Source organism: Eublepharis macularius, chromosome 10 (assembly GCF_028583425.1).
Source record: "Eublepharis macularius isolate TG4126 chromosome 10, MPM_Emac_v1.0, whole genome shotgun sequence".
NCBI lineage: Eukaryota > Metazoa > Chordata > Lepidosauria > Squamata > Eublepharidae > Eublepharis > Eublepharis macularius.
Genome location: NC_072799.1, coordinates 24,013,594 through 24,038,395, shown reverse-complemented (window position 1 = coordinate 24,038,395; position 24,802 = coordinate 24,013,594). Strand labels below are relative to the sequence as shown.

The window sequence follows — 24,802 nt, the reverse complement described above, 5'->3', positions numbered from 1 at the left end:
CAGGATGACGCAACCCAAACCCACCTTCCTGAGTAGATATAAATTACCTGCTAACATCTTCTCCACAGTTTGACACTGAGAGAGATCTCTGTCTTTCGGTGCTACACCTCTGAAGATGCCAGTCACAGCTGCTGGCGAAACATCAGGAACTACAATGCCAAGACCATGGCGATACAGCCTGGAAAATCCACAACAACCATTGTTCTCCGGCCGTGAAAGCCTTCGACAATATATTGCTAGGATAGTTACAGCTAAGTATCAGTGAAATGGTCAGCAGTACCATTAAATGTAAACTGTCCCAAGAAAAAGTTTGTCACAATATTATTACAAAGTCATAACAACAACTGTGATTATATACTGCTCTTCTACACAGATTAATGCGCCACTAACTCAGAGCTTCCGTTTAAAGCAAAATAGTTTGTTAGGATTCTTCATTTTAGAAAATACATTAAAAGTGTATTTTGTAAATGTATTTACAGTCTAATGACTGGCATTTTAGGGCAGTCAGAATCATTGTATGCTGTGCATACCATTTTAAAACAAATGCAGAAGTTATTAATCTTGCGAGAGCATCAGCTCCTGTATTACTCAAAATAATTCAATAGTTGCAGTATGCCACAGAACTAGATCAAGAAGCCTGCAATTTAAATTCATTAAGTGATTCACTGATTCATTTTATTCACTATTACCAGGCCACAGAGGGCAGGTCTCATTGTACATGATACACTGCCCACCCCCCATGTCAGGAGAGAAAGCGAATAGATATCCTCTTCACATTTTATAAGGAAAATAAGCGTTCACCCCTTAGTGTTAAACATCCTATTTTAAAAGGTCACATATATGCAAGGAATAATGTAAATCCAGCCACTTAAGGTGAATAATACGTTCAATATCCTTATCCATTAGCACTTAGTTGGGCCACTCTCTGCAGGATGGCAAAGCATATAGCTGAAAATACTGAAAAGAAACCACTATATACTTTATAACAAATTAAATTTGGCACCCTTTTAACAATATTTGAAATATTTTCCTAAACTTTATGCATAGAGCAGCAAACAGCTATCTCAACCAATTGGACTGGAAAAGAAAGGAATTTGACAAGCAGATTGAAAGCCAATGTGGTGTACTAGTTAGAGCATCAGATTAAGATTCAGGAGACTTTGTTTCAAATACTAATTTGCCATGGAAGCTTGCTAGGTGACTAGACCAATCATACACTCACAGTCTAACCTATCTTACAACGTTGTTGTGAGGATAAAATGGAGGAGATAAGAATAACATAAGCCATTTTAGGTACTCATTGTGGAGAAAGGTGGAGTATAAATCAAGTAAATGGATAAATAAATTCTTCCAAGAGAAAGTTCCAGATAGGTAGCTGTATTGGTCTGCAGTACAACAGCAGGATTTGAGTCCAGTGGCATGTCAGAGATGAACAAGGTTGTTAGGGTGTCTTGTTGGTCTCTAAGGTGCAATTGGACTCAAATCTTACTGTTCCAAGAGAAAGTAAGCATTCTTGTCTGAAGAAGTGTATTTCTAAACACTACTATGAATTTAGAAGAACTACTACTATATACTGTATACTTATAGTAGTCATACACTAAAAGGAATCGTACTTTTAGTAAAAGGAGTGTGTAGTCGTACACTAAAAGTATACAACTAAACACTACTATATTTTATAATTTCATGGATATCAAGGCAACATAGTCTCTGTTCACAATACATCATTTTATCTTCTCTGCTAGGTTGAGAAATTTGATCGGTCCAATGTAGAGATGGGCACGAACCAGGAAAATACTGAACTGTGCAGTTCATAGTTCATCGCATTTCACAAACCATGAACTTTCACAAACTTGCCCCAGTCCATCAACCGGTTCGTTTGGTTCATAAAAACATCACTTCCAGCAGAAGTTCACTTCTAAGGCTGCAGAAAGCCCTCCACCCCGGTTACCTAGGAAATTGATTGATCGGCACCAGGCTGTCTGCAGTGACAAACCAAAAAATGAACCAAACTAACCAGCCTAAAGTTCGTGGCGGTTCATCAGAAATAGGTTCTGACAAACTGCCGGTTTGTGAACCACGAACTGGCCTGGTTCATGACGAATTTTGGTTCGTATTTCAGTTTGTGCCCCCTCTAGTCCAATGTCACACAGTAAGTTCAGTAGCTGAAGCACGAATTTGAATTTAGGATGCTCCATTCACACACACCAATATGACATCTCAGATACCACACAAAACCATGGTTTCATTAAACTGTAATTAGTGTGATAATCTGACCACAGGCCAGTCCACTAACTGTGGTTAATAAGGATCCATCAAGTTGGAACCTGAAACCATTGTTTGAAGTTGGATAATTAACCAGAGTTAGTCTTAATTATGCTTTCAACGCAGGCATCCTGGTTTAATCCTGGCTTGTATCTCACTACTGCCCCCCACAGCTACAGAATGATGGAAAACCCAACATTTGTTGGGGCAAAGCATGAACTGAGTAATCATTCTTGAGCTGAATTCAAAATTAACCATAGTTAAAATAAACCATGGCTTTGCATTGTATCTACATCTGTTATATTAAACTTGAATACAGAATGCTATTCTAATACTATTCTAATGCTACAGAGAAAACACTTTATCCAAAACTCTATGCATGAAATATATGTCTTGCTGCACAAAGAAATATAGCTGAATGGTTTGGGCCTTCTCCAAGGTTAATTTATTGCACGTCTAAATATAACTGTAAGTTCCCTTGACAGAGGACTGTGTAATGTCTACAAGACAAAAACCAGCACACATTGTTAGTGAGACAGACAAGGGGATGGACTGAAACAACTATTCAGTGCTTTACTGGCTGCCTGCCATTCTCCAAATGGCACAATTATGAAAAATTTGAGAACATTACTTTTTATAAGATTAAACGTGGACTTCTGTGTACAAGTTTGATAACAACTCACCTTGGGCCTTGCAACCCTGCCCACAACATGCAAACAATGCGTCTTTTGAACACTCAAAAGAGTTCTAAAATAGAAAAAGGCAATGCATGGCTAGTATCTTGCCTACCAAAGCTATCATATGGCACTTGTTCTAGAAGAAAGAATGGGGAAATGAAGGTTAAAAGTAAACACTGAAGTTATTAGAGTTGATAATTGTTAAACTGTTAGTTTGTAAAGCACTGTCAGAAGTAAAGAGTACAATTTTAAAAGAAGAGAGAAATTACAATAACAAACATCATGACAACACCTTGGAAAGCAGTAACTTGGAACTGCCGAGAGCTTAACAACCCAATAAAATGTAGGAGAATCTCAAATGAGCATGCCCTCATTTTGTGTTTTTACAGGAAACACATTACAGAAATCAAGTTAAGAAAGACAAACTGGTTTTCTTTTTCTTTACAAGCCCCTGGAATAACAACAACAACAACATTTGATTTATATACCACCCTTCAGGACAACTTAATGACCACTCAGAGCAGTTTATAAAGTATGTCATTATTATCCGCACAACAAGCACCCTATGAGGTAGGTGGGGCTGAGAGAGCACCAGAGAGCTGTGACTAGCCCAAGGTCACCCAGCTGGCTTCAAGTGGAGGAGTGGGGAATCTAACTCAGCTCTCCGGATTATACTCCCGCGCTCTTACCCACTATACCAAACTGGCTCTCCAGGACCTCAAAGGCAAGAGAGGTAGCAATACTTACAGCAAAAAATACACCATTCCACAATGTAGAAGCCTTAATAGATCCAAAAGGTAGATACCTTTTTGTTAGAGGTGATTTTGATGGCTCCCCTTTAACTATAGCATCAATTTATGCGCCAAACATAGATCAACTCAGCTTCCTAAAATCACGTTAGAGAAACTTACCCATTTCCAGAAAGGACATGCCCTTATTGGAGGAGATTTAAATCATATAATTGACTTATCTTTAGACAAAACTCACAAAAAAAATCAACTCAAAGAGAAAAAAGGGGAGATATCAAAGCTAAAGGAATTATTAGATTCTTTCAATTTGATGTTTGAAGAGCTCTTAATCCAGGCACCAAGGAATATACATACTTTTCAGCAACACTTTTCTTGCAGACAAGAGAACTGTTGCTCCTTTCAAACGTGGCCACTTTTTTTAGCTCATGGGGATCCCCCTCCCATCAGCTGAAAAGCAGCTGGGTGCACACCTCTACTGCAGAAAGCTCATCTTCGGTTGCCTAGGAAACTGATTTATCGGCACCAGGCTGTCTGCAGTGATGAACCGAAAACGAACCAAACAAGCCTAAAGTTCATCCCGGTTCGTCAGAAATGAGCTCTGACGAACCGCAGGTTCACGTACCACAAACCGGCCAGGTTCGTGATGAATTTTGGTTCATATTTCAGTTCGTGCCCATCTCTACTTGTTACCTCAAGTTTATTCATCTGACATAAGTAGCAGAAATTGATCAGATCACTTGTCTGTGTCATGTCTCATTATATCAGATGGGAAGAGACTTGGTCAATAAACAAACTTTTGTTACTAAACCAAGGCATTTGTTCTGCATTATCCAAAGAAATTGATACCTATTTTGATTTAAACAAAGACTGTAGAGTGACCCATGATCTGGTATGGGATGCCTTTAAAGCTGTGCTTAGAGGGAAATTTATTTCAATTGGAATAAAGTATAAATGGCTATTTCCGGAAGGTATCTGGTTTAGTTACAAAGATCAAGCTTACAAGATAACATCAGAAGATCAACTAAGGGATTTTGAGGACAAAAAACAAGAATTTCAGCAAGACACCAAGCAAGAAGAAAAGGATTTGAAGTCTGAAGGGGGGGGCAGGGAACGAGCACTGCGGTTGCAGCTGCTCAGAGAGAACTGCGTCCGAGGCCCGGGGGGGGGAGACTTAATTTGGATTGTAATCTGTATTTTGCAAGGTCAACCACTCCATCAATATCTTACAAAGTTCTAATTTTTTAATAATGGCAGTATGAAGGGAAAGCATTATTTGTAGTGTAGTGTTGTTATATGTTGCTGTTTTTTTTTCTTTCCTTCCCCTGCCCCCCTTCTTTCCCTTTGTATTGTTAGTTAATGTAATAATATATATATATATATATATATATTAATTAGGAGGGTTAGGTCTTCTCAATTTAAGCATGTATTTCAATGCAGCACAAATCAAAAATATTTTGATTTATACAACAAAAGACACTAATAAGTATTGGGATTACATAGAACAATCCTACATTTCCCCTCCCTTTTAAAAGGAAGTACTATGGAATAAGCCTAGTGATAGACCAAAAAAGGTAATATCTAATCCCTATTTGTCATTAACCTTAACTATATGGAATAAATTTAGAAAGACATTGGCACCAGACGTTTCTCCGGCCCAAGCCTTTCTTGGACAGAGGTGGTTTCCCCCAGGAAATGCCCACAATACATTTAAGGAATGGAGAGAAAAGGGGTTTATAAATTACACAATATTACAAAAGTCACAAAAGACAAATTCCACATTATTTCAATTAGAAGCAAATCTTGGATCTAATATTCCTTTGTTACAGTATCATCAGATCCATCTTATGGTGGTTAAAGAAAGTTCACATACACTGATGGACAGAGTACCCAACCCCCTTTGAATCCCTCTTACTGAATCTTTGAATTCTTACTGAAAAACACTGCATTTCAATACCATTCATCTTGATTAGTAAAAATGTTAAGTTGAAGAAAGGCATTGCATTACAGACAGACTAAATATCCCATCCTAGCAACAGCAAAGAGCTTCTTCTCTACCTATGAATTACTGAGCCAAATTCAAGGTATTGGCTATCAGCTACAAAGCTCTTCATAGCCTTGGTCCATCGTATCTACGTGACCATCTTTCTCATATTCCACCATGGAAGCACTGCTCATCTGAAAAGGGCTTCTACAGGTGTCACCTGCACATGGGCAAAATCAACAGCTGCCTGTACACGAGCATTCTCTGTTGCTGCCCCCATTTTAGGGAATGGTCTACCTGAGGAGGTTAGGAAAGATCCCACTCTCCTGGCCTTCACAAATGATGCAAAACTGAATTATTCAAGAGGGCTTTGTACTCAGATAGGAAGGCTGAACTGTAAGGAAGTGGTCTCAGAGAGATCCATCAGTAACGGGATAGGGAACCCATCAATAAATGGATAAGGACAGACTGTAGATTTTACTATTATTGATATAAATATTGAGGGACCATAGACTTCACTACTATAAGTTCCTATGTTGGATAGTTTCTATGTTATTTAATATGTCAGTTATAGAATTGCTTATACTCTGTTCCAGAATTCCTTTAGCTCCCGTTACATGTTTACTGAAATGGCTTTGATATTGACTGTACAGACTCACACTGCGTAATCCGCCTTAAGACTCAGTGAGAAAGGCAGACTATAAATAGCACAAATAAATAAATAATGACTTTTCCACTCCGAGAAATGAAAAATGCTTTTTCACACATGGAATAAGAAGCAGCAACAAAAGAAAATGCTACCTGAAAGAAATTCCTTGAGTTTCACTGTGGTACATGTATAAAATGACAATCCTAAAAAGTCAAGTCTGCAGAAATCTTTTGGAGTACTTTGCAAAGGTACTGAATTCTAACCTGGTATTTTGATGATCCTGATTCATGGAAATCGTCTAACATGACAGTTCCAACAAAAGATTTTCATTTGCTTAGATATCTTACTCTATGTTCTTTATATGACACAACCTCAAACTGCTTTATACCATGGGACTCCCACACTTTGTTTCAAAATACACATACAGAAATGGGATTTTTTTTTTAAAGAGCTCAGAGTAGGAGCTTCTTCCTGATTTACAAGGTTAACAGTACTGTGTGGATAAGACTTACAAGCTGAATACAATTTCTTGCTACCCATTTTTCCTTGCAATGAGAAAAATAAAACTTCTTCAAATATTCACCATATATCAATGTCAGAAACTGTCTTCTATAATAGAAGTAAACATTTGGTTTTTATGTGGAACACATCCAACTTCCATCTCTACAGAACCAGCATCTGTTCCAAAATGTGATGGAATTACAGACAGGAATGCTTATTATCTCATATGTATAACTTCGGAAGTCTCTAATAAGATAAAATAGAATGGGGGAAAGTGAAAAATGTCATATACTTGTACCCGTCCTTTGAAAAGGAGCCATCAGCGGACCAAATGGACAGTAGACAGTTGATTTTGCTCTGCGGGCTTAGATTAATTGATGTGGAAATATAGATCAGGCTCAGATTTGAATTTTATGAAGGATGGCTTATTACAAATAAGAAGAAATGCCAAGTGCTTGGAAATCACCCATTGTCACTTTGCTCATGAGTTTAAGTTTTGATGTGTAGTATAAAAAACCTTGCTATTGGACTTGAAGACTTGAGGAGAAATCATCAGAACCTGAAATTGAGAGGGGCTATCCAACTTTTTGGAAAGAAGCAAATCATTTCTATATATTTATCTAGGAAATACCCTACCTTTCTGCAAAAATGTATTCAAGGCAGTTTACAGGAGGGAATTTATACATAGCATTTAAACCATAGAAGATGTCATGTATGCATGCCTGCAATACATGCCATGGGTGTATTATATGCTGCCCAGTAATCCTCTGACACTGTGAAGAGTTCTGACTTCTGAGTGCCTTTCAATGTTTGTTGTTTAGAAGCTCTCTGTATTATCTCTCCTTTGAAGCTAAACACTTTCATTTCTTTAGCCGACAGCCTTGGAGCCAGATGCAGCTAGACTGAATCGTATCTGCCATGAGAACAAGGATGAATTCATTCCTCACTTGCTATTGTTGCATATCACAGTTTAAATTTTGATATTTTTTGTCTCTAGCGTTCGCGCCAGAAATTTCAATGGGCTACTAACCTGGGGGGTGGGACTTTACTCTATAACTAACCATGCTTTTCCTCTACACGTCACTTCTGCCAATTTCACTGTCTGAGTACATTGAACCTGATGGATCTCTAATAAAGTTTACTTCAACCAAATCACCTGCGTGATTGATGTGGAGGACTTGGAGCTTTTAAGGTTTCCATTTTGTTTTAAACTCAATCAGATCAGTTGTCTTTCTTCCCTAGGAGTGCTTCCATGTCTGAAAAACGTGAGCCCTACTAAGGTGGACTTAGCTTTAGCAGTAGGAGGACTTCAGATGAGGCTCAGTTCTTCCAGGTCTTGCTAACCAATCTACAGGTAATGAGAAAGGCGGTATACAGAAGAATAAATATTAAATATGTGATCCTAAAGACAAAGAACTGTAGCAATATTATTATAAGGATAATTATTAATCAATATTCTGTTGTGTACAGCTTGGATCCTGCAGATCTCCACTAACAGAAGGCACTGCCATCAGCAGAATGAGATTTTCTCACATCTCGCTGCCCAAAGTGTTCTTTCTGGTGGATACCATGATGTCAAAGATCTGCAGCAGGCAGCAGGGAGCAGGACAAATCTGCAGTAATTGAATACAACCATTTACAATTTATTGTTGCAAGGATTCTTCTCCCCAAGCAGTATTTTCCAACCTGGAAAAGTTGGTACAAAGGGCAAGCCCCATGCCCTGAACTTCTTCCACTAGTTCCACTGACACTACAGGCAGAACAACAATTTCATCCCTTTTCCATCCTCTGAGCCTATTAGTCCACACAAGTCCAAGACGGAAGGAAGTAACTTTCATGGTCAAAAAGGACTGCTGGGGAAGGGCAATGTGGTAAAGATCCATGAACTTCCACTGATGAATCATTATATCCAAACCATTTTAAATCCCCCCCCCCATGAAGCAGGCAAATAAAGAATGCAATATATCACTGACAAAATCAATGGATTAAACTTAACCGAAATTCAAACACTTTAAAGTTGTGAAAACTTATAACTCTAAACCAAATCACAGAGTATTCAAGAATCCTTACTTTGTTTTGCATGGAGATATATTAATACCCATGTTGTATATGTATCTCCTCCCCAGATTTCAGGGTAAGCAACTACATGGAGTGCTGGGCTTGGGAAAGTGACAGGTTTAGGAGGTGTTTGTCATGTGCTCTCTTCTCAACTATCCATTCAACAGCTGAAATAAATAGTGCAAATAGTTTGTCTTCATTTGTAAAGCTGGCAATGCTAATGGTCAGCATTGGGAGGCCTTCCACTGGCAGCTGTCCTTGCCTGCCACTGCTTGTGGAGAATGGTGAGGTATAAATGATGTAAATAACCACCACACCACACTGGTTTTCATGGGATAGCTCCTGCTGAACAGTAGCAAGCAGCCAGGTCTGAGTGCGTCATACAAGTCACTCAGTAGCTGCTGGGCTTGGCCCCAATGAGTCCTCCTCCAAACAGCCATGGAAAAGGTCCTGCCACCTCGCCCTGCCTTTATTTGACAGAAGGCAAGGCTGGAGTGCTGAATATATTTTTTTCAGGCTTTACGGCAAACCTTGAGCATTTTTAAAGGTTGTAGAAATATCTTTTCTGTCCTGTCCTTGCTCCAATCTCCAGATTTAAGTATCATCAGATTTGGCCATGCTGATAATTAAATATACTGATGATAACAAGAAGACAGGAGTTGTCCAGTGTTAAACAGTACATGTCCAAGGAAAAACATTTCCTAGGTAGGCTTGTTATCTGTGTTACAGCCTGGTTGAAACATTACAATTAAATCTACAGCAACCAGGGCCGATTCCAGATGGGCACAAATAGAGCGAGTGCTTTCGCTTTTTCAGCGACCTCACTCGTAAAAACCCGCAATTTCCCATCCCGGCTTACCTGTGGTCCATGGCGCTCAGTTGCGCTCTATAAGCGGACGGTGTGAACGCGGTATTGCGGGTTTGCACACTTCTGGATGCTTCGTCGCCGCGGAGAGGCCCTCCCCTTTCCCTCCTTTCTTTGCCGGCCGGCCGGCCACAATATTCCCTTAATTTTTTTTAAAAAACCGGGCGCCATTTGCGCAGTCGCACGTTTGCGCACATCGAACTGTGCAAATGCGCACAAATGCACAAAAGTGCACAAAAGTCGACGCTGCATATTCGCATACCTGCACGATTGCACATTTGCGCAAAACACGTAAAAAAATTTAAAAAAAAAACGAAATGCGAACCAATGAAGCCCCCCGACGTCAACTGTGACGGGGAGGAAACAACCAATCCCGGGTACCTCAGTTGGCCGTGCGAACATCCGGAAGCGGGACGGCACGGCACGCTGCGAGACAAAGCGGATGGAGACGAAAGTGAACGCGTGGCCGGTAAGCGATTATTTCCGCAGAAAAACCGCAATTTCTGGCCATCTGGAATCGGCCCAGAAATTTGGTTATTCTCTCACTTCTAAGACAGTTTCTCCTATACTGCCCATAATCCAATCTCTTGTTAAAGTTAACTCTTCACCAAACTCTCCTCTCCCTCTTATCATTTCTGACAGCCAACTTCCAACCTAGTTGTCAAAATCTTCACTCGTTCATTCCCATCACCCAATTGTAATTGGTTGTTTCAGAACAGCTCTTCCACTGGTTCTGGCATGGCTGGGGTAGTTTGCTCTGCTCTGTCTCTCACACAGGTACTTCCTGTTTCATTTGTTCACTTTTTGCTGCCACAAAGATTTTCTTTGGGCATAGCCATGATCAAAGTACAGCCTGAACAGACCCAATAGTATGTCCCTTGAACAATTTCCTGGCCTCACTCATAGATGGTTTTAAAGGGGATTAGACAAATTCATGTAGGCCAATCAATAGCTACTAGCCGCTGCAAGTAAAGGGAACCTGCACATTCCGTGGCAGGAAATCTCTAAAGCCCAGTGCTAGGAGGCAACATCAAGAAAGAGCTTGACCTCTCTAAGCCCTGTTTGTTGGCCCTCTAGGGAAACCGGTTGGCTACTATGTGAAAAGGGATGCTGGATGAGATGGACCAGTCCAATCCAGCAGAGTTTGTCTTATGCTCTTAACAATGTATGTTTTCCAATAAGAAATGAGCAGATAACACTTCTGTATTTTTCAAGTTTTTCTCTGCAGTCACGAAGGCTAGAAATGCATTTCTCTTTTTAAAAGAATAGCTGGAATTTCCAAGATGCCAAGTTGTAAGTTAAAAACCAAACTTCTGTTCTTTTGCAGCAATGTTCAAATGGGCATAATACAAACACCCTCAAATAAACAACAGCTGGATGCAATAAACTAGTGCTGCTTGAGGGCATTTCATCAATTAAAGAGATGGTAATAAAAAGGATTTGTTCTCTCCTCTTTATTGATTTACTTTAATTACATCTCACATTGATGGCAATACATTTGAAACCACAATGTTTTAAAAATACACACACCCCAGCAATCATGAAGGGTGGCGAGCCATAAGTGAAACACAAATGTTGTCATTTTCTCTAATCACCTTGTAAAGACAAAACCGCTGCACCATTTGTACCACATCTTTAACCAGCTCTTTAAAATCCTGTAAGTATTGAACATGAGGCTTAAAATCTTAGCCACAAAGCCAAATGCACTTTCCTCCAAACCCCAGGCTAAGATGTACTCTAAGAAGAGAAGAAAATGCCTCACGTGGAAAGGAAAGAAAGAAATCTTTACATTATCGTGGGAGCAATTCCAAACAGGACTATGTGGAAGAACATTATTCAGTGGGGCTTAGTCCCATGAAAGTGTCCTTTGCAGGGCTCAGGGCCAATGACATCACTTTGGGTCAGCTGGAACAAGGGGGGAGTTTTAAAAAGTTTAAATCGCCCTCAACAAAAATGGTCACATGGCTGGTGGCCCCACTCCCTGACCTCCAGACAGAGGGGAGTTTAGATTGCCCTCCCTGCCACTCCAGCGGTGAGGAAGGCAATCTAAACTCCCCTCTGTCTGGAGATCAGGGTGGGGCCACCAGCCAAGTGACCATTTTCAAGAGGTTCCAGAACTCCATTCCACTGCGTTCCAGCTGAAAAAAAAGCCCTGGTCCTTAGGATCACAGCCTACATTGTGACAATTTGTTTGCGGAGAAAAATGCCATGTATTCAAAAACACGCCTATAGTATGTTTTCAACACTTCCCTAGAAGCCAAACTAGGCAATTGGAGAAGAATCTACATATTGTTTACTGGAAAGGAGGGAAGCAAAGAGAAGTGCAGCTGAAAGAATTCACATTATAATGTGGGAATTTAAATAATATATGAATAGGAAAATATAGTTTCTGCTAATGTGCACAGAAAGATGCCCATATAAAGTTTATATGCAGCAGTATTTGCAAGGAACTAAGAAAAATCAGCTCCTAGAACTGAATTTGAAATGTACCCAAATGCCAAATTATTCAGGCCAACCTGATTTTCCCCAAACCTGCATCGAACAATCTTAGTTACTGAAGGTGCTTGTTACACAATGTGGCGTTGGATCCAACCAGCTTTTTCACTGATGATAAAAGGAAGAAGCAGTCAACCAAAAAGGCTAAGTTGAAGGTCATGGGACCTCCATGAACAAAAGGTATGTGGGAGTGGGGTATAACAAGGAGGGGAACTGGCCAAGAGCTGGTTGGCTCCGACCTACAGACTAGGCAGTTGGGATACAGAGTCTGAAGATTATGAAATTACCATCAAGCCTCCTCCAATTGTATAAATTCACGCCAAAAGGGCAGTGAAGCAGCTATTCAGCAATAAATGGTTAAATGAAGGTAGAAGCCATTTCTTGAATCTATTGGCCTTACAGATAAGATGCTTGTTTAATTAGATAGCCATACTGAAGCCATTAGCAGCTATAGCCAGTCTCTTTTGTAGTATTTCATACAATTCTTGCCATGTCAACCAGACAACAAATAGCAACTCTACTGTTGGAAAGAAACAGAAACATTCATGAATAGCCACTTACAGCTGACTGTGCCAAATATTAGATGTTTCCTCAATACACAGCCTTGATAGACTCTATGAAGCAGAAGAAAGTTGAAATATTTATGAAAACCAAATTTGAAGGGAGTATACAGCAAACAAATCTAATCAGTTACTTTGTCTCTGAGATTATCATCGCTAGACTACAAGCCCAGCACACTCAGAGTCCTTGCCTAGGCTTTAGGAAAAGCCGCTTGCCTAGAAGGTTTACAGATTTCTCCAGGACAGCATCGCCTTTCAATTCCCAAACTATTAGAAAGAGCTGAACGGTCTCTACCAACTGTGGCTTGGCTAAAGGTGTCTGCTAATAGGTAACGCTATTCCATCCCCTCACCCCCACCATAATGACATTCTGTACCATTTTTGTGAGCTTTCAACTTCTTGATTTCTAACCTCCACTATCTGTCCCAAAGAAAACATTTCTTTAAAGGCAAATACAATATTGGATATCAATGGTACACATGGTGAACTTATAGAGGCATCGTTCAAGGCTTCCTATTAAGCAACCAGGCTGAACTCCGCACTGACTCGCTTAATGCACAAGCTAGGCGTAACACAGTTTTGAACAACATACTGCATCCCAAGTTCTTGGACAGTTCAACATCCACATACAGAATGCAACCTTGAGAAACACTGCCCTAATTCACACAACAAACTACTGGTTAACTATGAAAGTGTTTAAAGACTAATAAAAGTAGATACTTTGGATAAAAAAGGTTTGATTTGAATTCATAGTTTGGTTCATATTGGAAAAAAGCAACATCCATTTATTTAAATTTAAATACCGCTTTTTATATTAAAAATACTCAGTGTGGTTTATTATAGAAGTTAAAAACCACAACATAGTTAAAGATGGCCAAAATATCCTCTGCAGAACCACCAAGATAAAAGGCCAGCAACATAAAATCAGAAAAAAAAACCTTTAGTTTAAAAGTAATATAAAACTTCAGTAAACAGCATCAGAAATTATAAATACACTTAACCATGGCAATCACGTCCTCAGGGACATTAAGAGCTCAGGTTGAAAAGCAAGTTCTGAATGTGTCTTCTATGGGACAGGAGAAATGCCACCAACCAATCTTCCACAGGGAAGAAATTCAGCAATATCAGGGTGAATGGTGAAAATGTCCTGCTCTGGCACACTTCTAGTTATGGTGAAATTCATCACAAGCCAAATTTGCAGAAATGAGGCAACATGAAAAGTATAATTGTAGATACACTTGCAGATATTCCAGTCCAAGAGCATTCCAGGCTTCAAAGGCCAAAATCAACACCTTGAACTGTACCCAGGACCAAAGAGGCAATCAAGTTGAAGCACTTAAAGAGCCTTGTGGCGCAGAATGGTAAGCTGCAGTACTGCAGCCCAAGCTGTGCTCATGATGACCTGAGTTCGATCCTGGTGGAACTGGATTCAGGTAGCTGGCTCAAGGTTGACTCAGACTTCCATCCTTCCGAGGTCAGTAAAATGAGTACCCAGTTTCCTGGGGGTAAAGTGTAAATGACTGGGGAAGGCAATGGCAAACTACCCCATAACAAAAGTCTGCCAAGAAAACATGATGATGTGACGTCCCCCCCCATGGGTCAGTAATGACTCAATGCTTGCACAGGGGACTACCTTTACCTTTTACTTAGGGGATACACGTGTCTACCTGCTCATACCTGACAAAAGACAGGTTCCTGCACTCTAAACCAATTACTTCTAGAAAGCCTTCAAAGATACAGTTTGATGAAAGCCAGTTTGGTGTAGTGGTTAAGAGAGCGGGACTCTAATCTGGAGAACGGGGTTTGATTCCCCACTTCTCCACTTGAAGCCAGCTGGGTAACCTTGGGCTCCAGAGAGCTCCAGTTCTCTGGAGCTCTCTCAGCCCCACTCACCTCACAGGGTGTTTTGTTGTGGGGATTATAATTACATACTTTGTAAACCGCTCTGAGTGGACATTAAGCTGTCCTGAAGGGCAGTATATAAACCAAATGATATTAATGTTATTATTATTATACTCCCCCTCCCCCCTCACAGCACATTACAAGGGCCTAATCTGGAGGCAACCAAGCCATGGCAACAGAGGCAAGGTCACATCATATTAAGTGGCACACAAAACTGATAAAAGGAGTTCCTGGCCATGCCCACCACTTGAACTTCCAGGAATACCCCCATACATCTGTGGGATATGGCATATACTTTTTTCAAGTTTCCAGTTTCCAAGCTTTAAACTATGGAGAACTACTTGTAGAAACTGCTTAGATTAGTACCCACCAGTTTTGACTTTTTTGGTTCCAGAATACAAGCCATATGTGACCCACTTGCAATACAAGTCACTAGTGGCCACTGGAGGCCCAGCCCAGGAAGTAGATAGTTTTGGAACATCTGTACAGATACCAGGTGGACTTTGAACCTTGCTATAACAAAGTCAGGCCTGCCTTCTCAGTGCTGTTGACTGGAGGTAAACTCCCCCCAAGGTAAAGGGAGATGTATGGTAGCGCATAGCAGTCTGGCATGCATGCATACACACACACTTTGCAATGGATTTGTTGCATCATTGCCAAAAAGAACGGCCACTGCTGGTGCAAGAGATGCCCAACTAGGTAATGTTTAACATAAACAGATTATGAATGCAATCAGATTGGCACATAACAGATGAACAAGAAGATTATGGGCAAGAACAAGACTATTCCCCCCTGCCAATTCTTGTTTTGTGTCTGGAAAGAAAACCTACACAACACTTTACTAAGTGTAAGAATCAATTTATGAAAGGATCATTAGCTGATAGAGATCTAGCAGAAGCAGCATAGCACTTAAACCAGCCTACTGAATGCTTCTGCTTTTGTGTTCCAGTGAAACAAGAACTCCTCTGAGAATTATCTCCACTACTTGAGATATGCAAAACATATCACAATATTGTCCTTCTAAACAGTTTTCTCTCTAGGATGCAAGGTAAATGCCACATACAAAAAGTGATCACAAATGCAACTTAAAAAAATAAAGATAAGTGCTTGGGTTTTTTCATTTAATGTACATTCTTTCTAAGTGACATGCAAATGTCTAAATTAGCATTAGAGCAAAGAATATTTTACTGGACTTTTCTAGAACCCTTTTAAAAAAGATCTAATTTTCAACCTCCCAATATCATGTACGAATTAAACTGAACTGGTTAAAAGTAACTGGATAATATAGCCCATATGAATGGATTTTAGAAATCCACAGATTTATTTATTTGTTATTTATAGTCCACTTCCTTACTGCAAATCATTTTCTGATGTTTTACTTTGCAAGCCACCTTGAGCAGAAATTCTAGAGAGGCAAGCACAGACACTTTCTAAATAAATTATGCATACTTTTTATTTTGCTTATTGCTCATAAATGCAACACATTGGGTTTATTTGGTTGTTATTACCGCAACCAAGCCATCTTTATTCATTTGAAACATTTATAAGCCCAACTTTCTACCAGGTAACTGGGATCTAGTATTATACTATACCCAGATGTGTTAAATATGTAATAATTTAAATGATAAACATTTAATAAATAATAATAATAATATCTATTATTATTATCCATCATTAAATTTTATTAACAACAACATATTAATTCATTGCTGCACGGTGCAGTGATGAACATTCTCTTAGATTGCTTTTCAAAGGAGTCTAGTCAAAATCCTGGAGAAGAGAGATCCAGAAATTTGGTTAGGGACATGAAACCTCCACAATGCAGCGTACCTCTGAATAGGAATTGCTGGGTGCAAGAGCTGTTGCCTTTTGAACTGCTTCAGGACTTCATGCAATACAGCTGGTTGAACATTATGGGGAGAAAAAAGATACTGGACCTTTATTCAGATCTGGAAAGACTCTTCTCATGCTCTTAATACAGAGAGCTTGAATTTAAAGCAACAGGAGAGAAATCATACCATTGAGTATGGAAGCTAGCTTTGGAATATTATACCTGTTTCATAACAAAGAGGAAGATGGAAAATGATGTTGAGTTTCTGTCATTTCCCCTCAGGTAAAGGACAGAAGAGATTATGTTTCAAGCATCTGTGATGCTGCACACAAATTGTGTTTGCTGAACGTTAACATAACTAGAAGATAGCAGCCAAGAACTCCATATAATAGATATAGCATAAAACCTTCCAACTACAGTCTGTAAATCAATAACTCCAAGAAATAATCCCTTTGTCTTCCGGGGGACTACCATTTCAAGGTCCTCAGTCTTAAACACACCACAGTTATGCATTTGACACCTGTGCCTTCCCTAACCATTGTCATTTCCTGTATTTTGCCATATGGTACATGGGATCATTTTACATTAAAAATATTATTTAACACAAAACGGAATGATGTATCTACTGTGCAAAATATACATCTTCTGGGGAACTTATCTTATACAGCCTGATCTTCTGATTTGGATTTACAAACATTAAGAGCATAATTGTATACAAATTCAAAGAAACAACAAGAATGAATCATAAAGACACTATTTTAAAAAGAAAGTGAATATATTATTGAACGTTTTGTCAGATCTGTGTTTTCATAACATTTGGATGGGCCCAAGGAAGAGAATAAAGACCAGGATTCTGCACATAATGAACAGCAAGTTCAGTTCTTAATGATTCCCACTGAGTTCTCTTAGGCAAAGCCAAGAAGAACCGTTGCTTGCTCTGCTTAAAGTGTTTTTTTACCTCCACGCAGTCCAAAAGTAATAAGCAAGATGAGTGGGCAAGTTAGGATTAGATTTTTGAAGTAAACAAACCTTTCTGGTGGGTCACGTGGTAAGCGTTTTGCAGTTGCTTTAAATCCACTAGGTTTGTTTCTATCTCAATAACTGGCATAAGCAACAAAACAAAGGTTTTCATGGTTACCAGATATATATTTAGGTCTACATTGTTCCTAGTTCTAACGTAAGTACAAAAAGTGAGGACTGGGGTGTAGTGGAGAGAGAAGCACAGGGCTCTCCAAGGACAGTTTTGCTTGCTTAAAAAACAGGGCACACAAATCAAGTACCTTTCCGCAATGCTAAAATCCTGGATTCAATTCCAAACTCTAGCTTAGTATCATCTCTCTGTAAAATAATTTTACCATTATTGGCTTCTTGAACATGGGCTAAACTCAAATGAGCAAGAGTGAGATGTGAAGGAACTGAAACTAATCCAATAATAAAAAACACCACTTGGAAGACAGTTGATCCCCCCTCCAAAACATCTAGCATCTTAACAGAGCTATCCACAAAGCAGTTAAGTCTCTTCAGGTAACAGAAGAGGGTGAACTCACGTACATCTGTTTTGATTACATGTTCAAAGGATAATGGATGTTGGTGTTTGTTTACATGTTCAGATACTGAAGAGAGCATAGAGTCAAGAACCACATTAAAATGAGATGTTACTAAAAGCTAGACCTGATTTACTCTATTATCTATTTCTAGAGTTTGTGAATAATGTACATCAGGGCTTTTTTTCAGCAGGAACACGGTGGAACAGAGTTCCGCCACCTCTTGAAAATGGTCACATGGCTGGTAGCCCCGCCCCCTGATCTCCAGACAGAGGGGAGTTTAGATTGCCCTCCGTGCCACTGGAGTGGCACAGAGGGCGCTCTAAACTCCCCTCTGTCTGGAGATCAGGAGGCGGGGCCACCAGCCATGTGACCATTTTTGCCGAGGGCGATTTAAACTTTAAAAAACTCCCACCTTGCTCCAGCTGACCCAAAGTGACATCATTGTGCGGTCCTGAGTTCCACCACCTTTTTTCCCAGAAAAAAAGCCCTGATGTACATTAAAACTGCAACATCAAAACCAATACAGGTCCTTCCACCACCTCATTCTTCTGCACAGGTTACTAACTGGTAAGAAAAGCTGAAGTCTCAGACTTCTTCCATAAGGTTACTACTCCAGTAATCTATTTCAGAAAGCTTCAGTAAGATTTCTTTTCCAGACTCTTACGACCAAACTAGGTCTCCTTGGCATAAATGCGAAGTTGGAAAATTTTGTCCCAGTGTACACTTTTTAGTTACCACATAGTTTATCAGTTAATCATGTGACAGTAGTAGCACCTTAAAAGATCAACAAAAAAATTCCAGAGTATAAGGTTTTATGAGTCAGACTTTATGTTGGTGTTTAAGGTAGTACTAGACTCAAAATCTGTACTACCACTACATACATGGCAACCCACCTGAAACTATCATTTGAAGGTATTTGAAATATATAAAGAATACTGAAAAGTCAGGAAGATACCCTCACCAAAAGAACCTTTTTGACGAACTACAACAAACTCAATGAAACTATCAGTTTTCATGTTATCCTTATTATTCTTGCCATAATGAGATATTTGTTTTTCATAAGAGCGTCACATTGCTAAGTGACATAGAGGATACTGACTACTATAATTCATAGCTCCTTTTTAAATCAGCACATTGGATTTAAGCCTCATTACATTCAATTTTGTTTGTTTTAACATGGAGAAAGTGCCAATGTAAGAAGAATGTAAGTTTTAGTGACTCTTTCCCATTTCATATCATTTGTAAATTCAGGAAGCAGATTCTCCACCTCCACATCCAACTCATCTGTGAGCTGTGAAAATGCTAAAAAAATAGGGCAAATCTATTTCCCCAGCCAATGATTTATTATAACCCAATGGCTGTTGTATTCTGAAGAACCATCTATCTGACTTCCAGGTATCTCTTTCCTACCCAACTTTCTCTAATATATGCTTCATAATGTTTCAAAATTCTTTCTGGTGACAAGAAAAAGTCATCAAGAATTTTGCTGGTTCCTGCTAGAAGAACATTCAGCACTAGTAAATGAAGCTTGTATTCCCCCATCACTAATGGACTTTCCTAGCTTGGACCTGCTGGAAGATTTCTCTGTGTGCTAAAGTCATTGTACAACTGGAAGAAGCAGCAGTCTAGGAGGGAAAAATGGTTCTGAAAAGGGCTATTCCCTCCAGTGTCACCCTGCCCAATCAAGGGGGGAGAGGAAGAGCAGGTTCCCACAGGCCTGGGGCTGCTATCTGGTATAGGAGGCTGCTTGCACCCACCTGTCTGTTCACAGTTGCAACTGCTCACCCACCCACTCACTTGTAACAGCTTGTGCCCATCTGCTCACTCATGATGGCAGCTGTCCCTTGTTTGGGGTTGGGGTGGCCCCAGAAGGGGGCAGCCCTTCAGGGCTACTGATCCACTGATGGCTTTAATGGCCAATCTGCCCCGAGTGGAAGTGTGAAAAACCCACTCTATCCCCTAGCACTAAGTTAAACATGTCACATCCTGTGTCATTTTTCCACTTATGCAAGATGCTGTGCAAGCAATTTCTGGGCACTATAAGATGTAGGAAGCAAAATGCCAAAGATCCAACAGAAGCAGAAGTGCATGAAATCTGTTTATATTTCTACTTGCCATCACTGGATATAAGCATGCAATTACAACCGCTAGTGGAATCCCCCAATGAGTCCCCCATATTGAAGAAAAGATTTAAAGATACCCCTACCACCCCTACTTCTGAAAAGATTGGTTCTCATGCTATCTTAGAGTAACTCAAAACATGTAGCGCATCTAATTTCCCAATAAATTATTAACAGCATCTAAAGCATTCAAGACATTTTTCTGCTGTAGGGATACCTGTTTTTAACATTTTAGAATACCTTAACAATCTCGGGGTATACTTTTAAGTCTTCGTTTTGAATAAAGTAAGTATAAGAGTCTTGTTAATAAGTTAACTGTGGTCTCTTGGATTATAAATGCATGAAGGGTCAGAGAACTCGAGCTTACTAGGAAATACCTTAATGCCCTCATCAGTGAGTGAGGGAATGAAGCAATGAACGAATCCATGAGGCCTAAATGTCTTCAGATATGTGTGTCTATTATACTAAATTAGATTTTATTTCTAATTCTGATTTGATTTTGTATTCTTCCATTGGTATTTGTTTTACTTTTGCTCATGTTTCCCACTTGGAATATCCTAATAAGACAACAAAATTCCAGTCCTTTGGGTAGAAAAATTGTCAGTGTTTGTCTTTCAGCAGCCCACTGCAGGTTTCCTGCATAAATCTCTCCACGCCCTTACAGATGTTCATATCTTAGTACAGATCTGTTTCCCTTGAGGGTTAGCCAAACCATTAAGAATCTGTCTTTAAGGTGGGAGAAGCAGCCTAGCATCTGGTGGTAGAATATGAATATACACGTACACACAAAAAAAAACTGTTTTAAACCTATTTTAATTTTTCCAAAGCTATTCCTAAACTTCCATGGTAACAGAGGGATTCCCCCCCCCCCTAATAGATCCTTGGAGATTAAAAAACAAGCACCTGCAACTCGCATCCCCAAATTTTCACACAGAATATGATCCATACCATACTTAACTTGGAAGCAGCTCTGCACTATGGCTTATTTCCCAGCAAAAGCTCTGGGAAGTCGTAAAAGAAACAAAAAATAATGTTTCGATGATACGGGATTTTCTCAAACCAATACCAGATCCTATGGAAAAGCAAGAAAGTAGGTGCCACAGAGGTTCTATTCTGCAATTCTGGAAACTCAAGAGGCACATTTACAGTGCAACCTTACGCACGCTTACCTTGTAAAAGCCCCAGTGGATACAGAGGGGCTTACTTCTGAGTAAACCTGCACAGAATGGCATTATTAGTTAACTTTTAGCAGTGTGGTTCTTACCATCTGACCCGTTATGAAAGAAAAATTACTAAAGGTAGCTGTTTTGATATTCACATTTAGTCTAATTGTACTGTTGTGACTTTAAAACTGCCATAATACAAGGCTGATATGTAGATTCAAGCATCTATTAATATTTCCAATTTGCCAATTCTAATATAGAGAACATTAGTTAGGCCAGGTTGACCCTGGATGTATCGCCATGATGTAACAGCTCTACCAAACCTTCTCTAGCCACTTACAAAGACAGTAAAGTCATTGGTAGGGTTGCCAGTTCAGGGTTAGGCAATTCCTGGATATTTGGAGGTTGGAACCTGGGGAGGCTGGTTTGAGGAGGGGAGGAAGCTCCGTGGGGTATAATGCCACAGACTCCACCCTCTAAAAGCAGCCATTTTTCTCCAGGGGAACTGATCTCTGTAGCCTGGAGATCAGCTGTAATTCAGGGAGATCTAAACTCATCACCTGGAAGTTGGCAACCCTAGTCATTGGCCAGACGAAGTAATAACAAACACAAAATAACAACTAAAAGCAATAAATTAGAACCACACTGAGGCAGCCTACAAATATACAATGGTTATGAACTGGTTAAAGTGTCATTCAAACAGTCCCCTATATGTGAATCAAAACACATTTTTAGTGGTTGGAGCCACCAAAGGAAAGTTGACTCTAATGACAGAAAGATGACACTACACAGTAGATTCAGACATGCAAAGTTTTTCTCTCCTTAATTCCAAGGATAAAGACCTAAATTCTGCTATCCTTACCAATAAATATAACTGGTGGACAAACAAATTGGGTGACTATACACAACCATTTGCCACTATACCACCACCTGTCATGATGGAGCAATGTGCACTCAACTGGTAAGAAGCTATAGAAATTGGCTATGTGGCGAGTACCAGTTTCTACAACGAAGCTTGGAAAGCAGGAATGTGAAAAATACTGACTCAGTCAGAACCCATCTTCAATGTGGCTCTAGGAAGACTCAAGTAAAATCATATAGCAAACTGTTGCATCATAGAATCATAAGGTTGGAAGGTTCCTCTAGGGCCAACAAGTCCAGCCCCTCATGTGCAGCCATTCTATGTATTTTTAAATCAGTACTTCTATATATTTTTAAATCAGCAATATTTGTATTTAAGGACAATGTAATTTTATCCAATCATGAGGCCAATATTTGTGAATCAAAATAAGATCAGTGTTCATTAACAAATAATGACAGGTTAGATAGGCATCCGTCAGTAATATTTCAGAAAGGGTATTCTCTCTTAGAGCAGTAGATTGACCAAATACTCCACTATTTCTCTTCTAATTCTGCATTTTCATTCTGTAAAAAGTTGAGATAGTTTGGAAGTTCTAGATCTTGAACTTCGCAATTCATCATAGTCCTTCCCCCCCCCCCCAAGGAAGCACATCCTGTTGGAGAAGTTCTGTTTTGATCTGGCCTTCCACAGGGTGTTAGTATTCAGCATCTTTGACTACCCTGCCTCAGATCACGTTATGCTTCAGAACAAAATGATTATCAAGTATGCTAAAACTATTTCTTCAAGTCATTAAAGGTGATATAGCCTATTAAAGAGACAGAACAACCCAACACATAGACCTAGTTTTCACAAACAGAAGAGGTGGTGGTAAACAGGTCACTGGCCTGTACCACCTCAGACTGCAGATCATTCAATGTTCCCCTATGAAAAATAGCAGGATTTGAGTTCAGTGGCACCTTAGAGACCAACAAGATTTTCAGGGTATAAGCTTTCAGAAGTCAAAGCTCCTTTCTTCAAATACCATCAAATCCTGCCGTTCCTCTGAAGACCTCTATAAAAAGTGTACATATAGAAAACTAGATGTTAGGAGAAAGGGTCCTAAACTGGCCTTCTCTCTGACATGCTGCTTTTCTATGTGAATGCTTTTAGGTGGTGGGAGACATTACGTTGTGTGACCCCCCCACACCTCTTGAGTTTTGAAGCGGTACAATTCAGCTCTGCTACCTTCATCTACTGTTATTGACAACTAGGAGGACATAGGCAAATTATTTTAACAAGTTTAAGTGTACTAAACTATGACCTGAACTGTGTCAGAATTCTTTTTTTTAAATTACCACTTGTGAAACACAGAGAAATGCCAAGTTACCTTACTCAAAAGTGAGTATGCTTACTCTATTAATTATCCTCAAATAAAGGGTTACAAGAGAGGTATTGCAATAAAACTTATTTATATCAAGTTCAAATATCTCCTGCATTTCTTCCTCTGACTGCTAATTTCTGCATTTTAAAATGTGCCATACTTTGTTGCCTGAAGAGTTCATATATTAATTTCTTCATTTACTTTTCCATTCAGTCCCTCTAAGCAAGCAAACACAATTATGCTGACTCATATTCTTTGAGTAATCATTTGAATTCAAGTCGGCTTTTCTTTTTAAAAAAAGTCAAATCGAATTATAAAATGGGGAAACAGACAGAAATTTTCAAATCGCTGCTACGTTTCTTCTTTCCATAATCACACTACAACACACTATGAAAATATTCTCAAATAACTGCATCAGCGTTAAGAATAATCATTACCTGTCACCAAAATTTGAATCTTCTTAAAAGATACTGTGCTGCAACTATGAAGTCGAACTGGATTGTAAAATAAATTATAAAGTAGCACTGGAACCAAAAGAGGAAAGGGGGGGTGGGGGTGGGCTGAATTAAGTGAAGACCTCCAGCATCACATCTATCTGCTTGTGAATCAAGTTTTCCATTCCAATGCACTCCCTAATAATGTTGCACACACAAACTTGCTGCATCTTTTCACACAAAGCACTTGGTCGCTTGCAAACTCTTAAAAGTTCCAATTCTCCACCCTAAACTTTTCCTTCCTTAAGAGCAACAGTGGAGTGAGATGCTATCCTTCAGCTCAGTGCTCTGTCAGAAGCACAATGCACAACATTTTATCTTCTTACCCCTGGTGTGCACGGAGAGGAGCATAAGCAAGGAAACGTGAAGTTGCCAGTTTGGTTCGTCTAGCCAGTTCATTGCAGATGCAACAGCAGTAGCAATAGCGGCGGCGGCGGCAGCAGCTCTGATTTGCTTGTGGTTTCAATCTCCTGTTTCTCTCTGTCCCTTCCTTATTTCACTTAACAGCCTTTTTAATCCCGCCTCTCTCAGATCCTCTGATGAGTCGTGCCAGCAAAGCCTGGAGATGAGAAAGTGAAAGGCAAGCCTGTTACAAACTGGTTCTGTCACCACATAGTCTTCAACTGATCACCTCGTGGGGAGGACGACAAAAGGGCAGCAAGACTCCCAAGCTGGACTGGATTCCTGAGGCAGGAGCACGGACTGATTGCTGCCCACACAGGGAA

General features: G+C 39.7%; 1 protein-coding gene across 1 annotated transcript in view; it reads right to left on the bottom strand.

Annotated features, from left to right (window-relative positions):
* The window catches only part of BMPR1B (bone morphogenetic protein receptor type 1B), a 104,279-nt gene extending 79,685 nt beyond the window's left edge, over positions 1-24,594 (bottom strand). Inside the window, exon 1 of the mRNA XM_054990042.1 lies at positions 24,404-24,594. Coding sequence (XP_054846017.1) covers positions 24,404-24,476 — 73 coding nt within the window. The 5' untranslated portion in view covers positions 24,477-24,594. The remainder of the gene's footprint in view (positions 1-24,403) is intronic.
* Between the last annotated feature and the right edge of the window lie 208 nt (positions 24,595-24,802).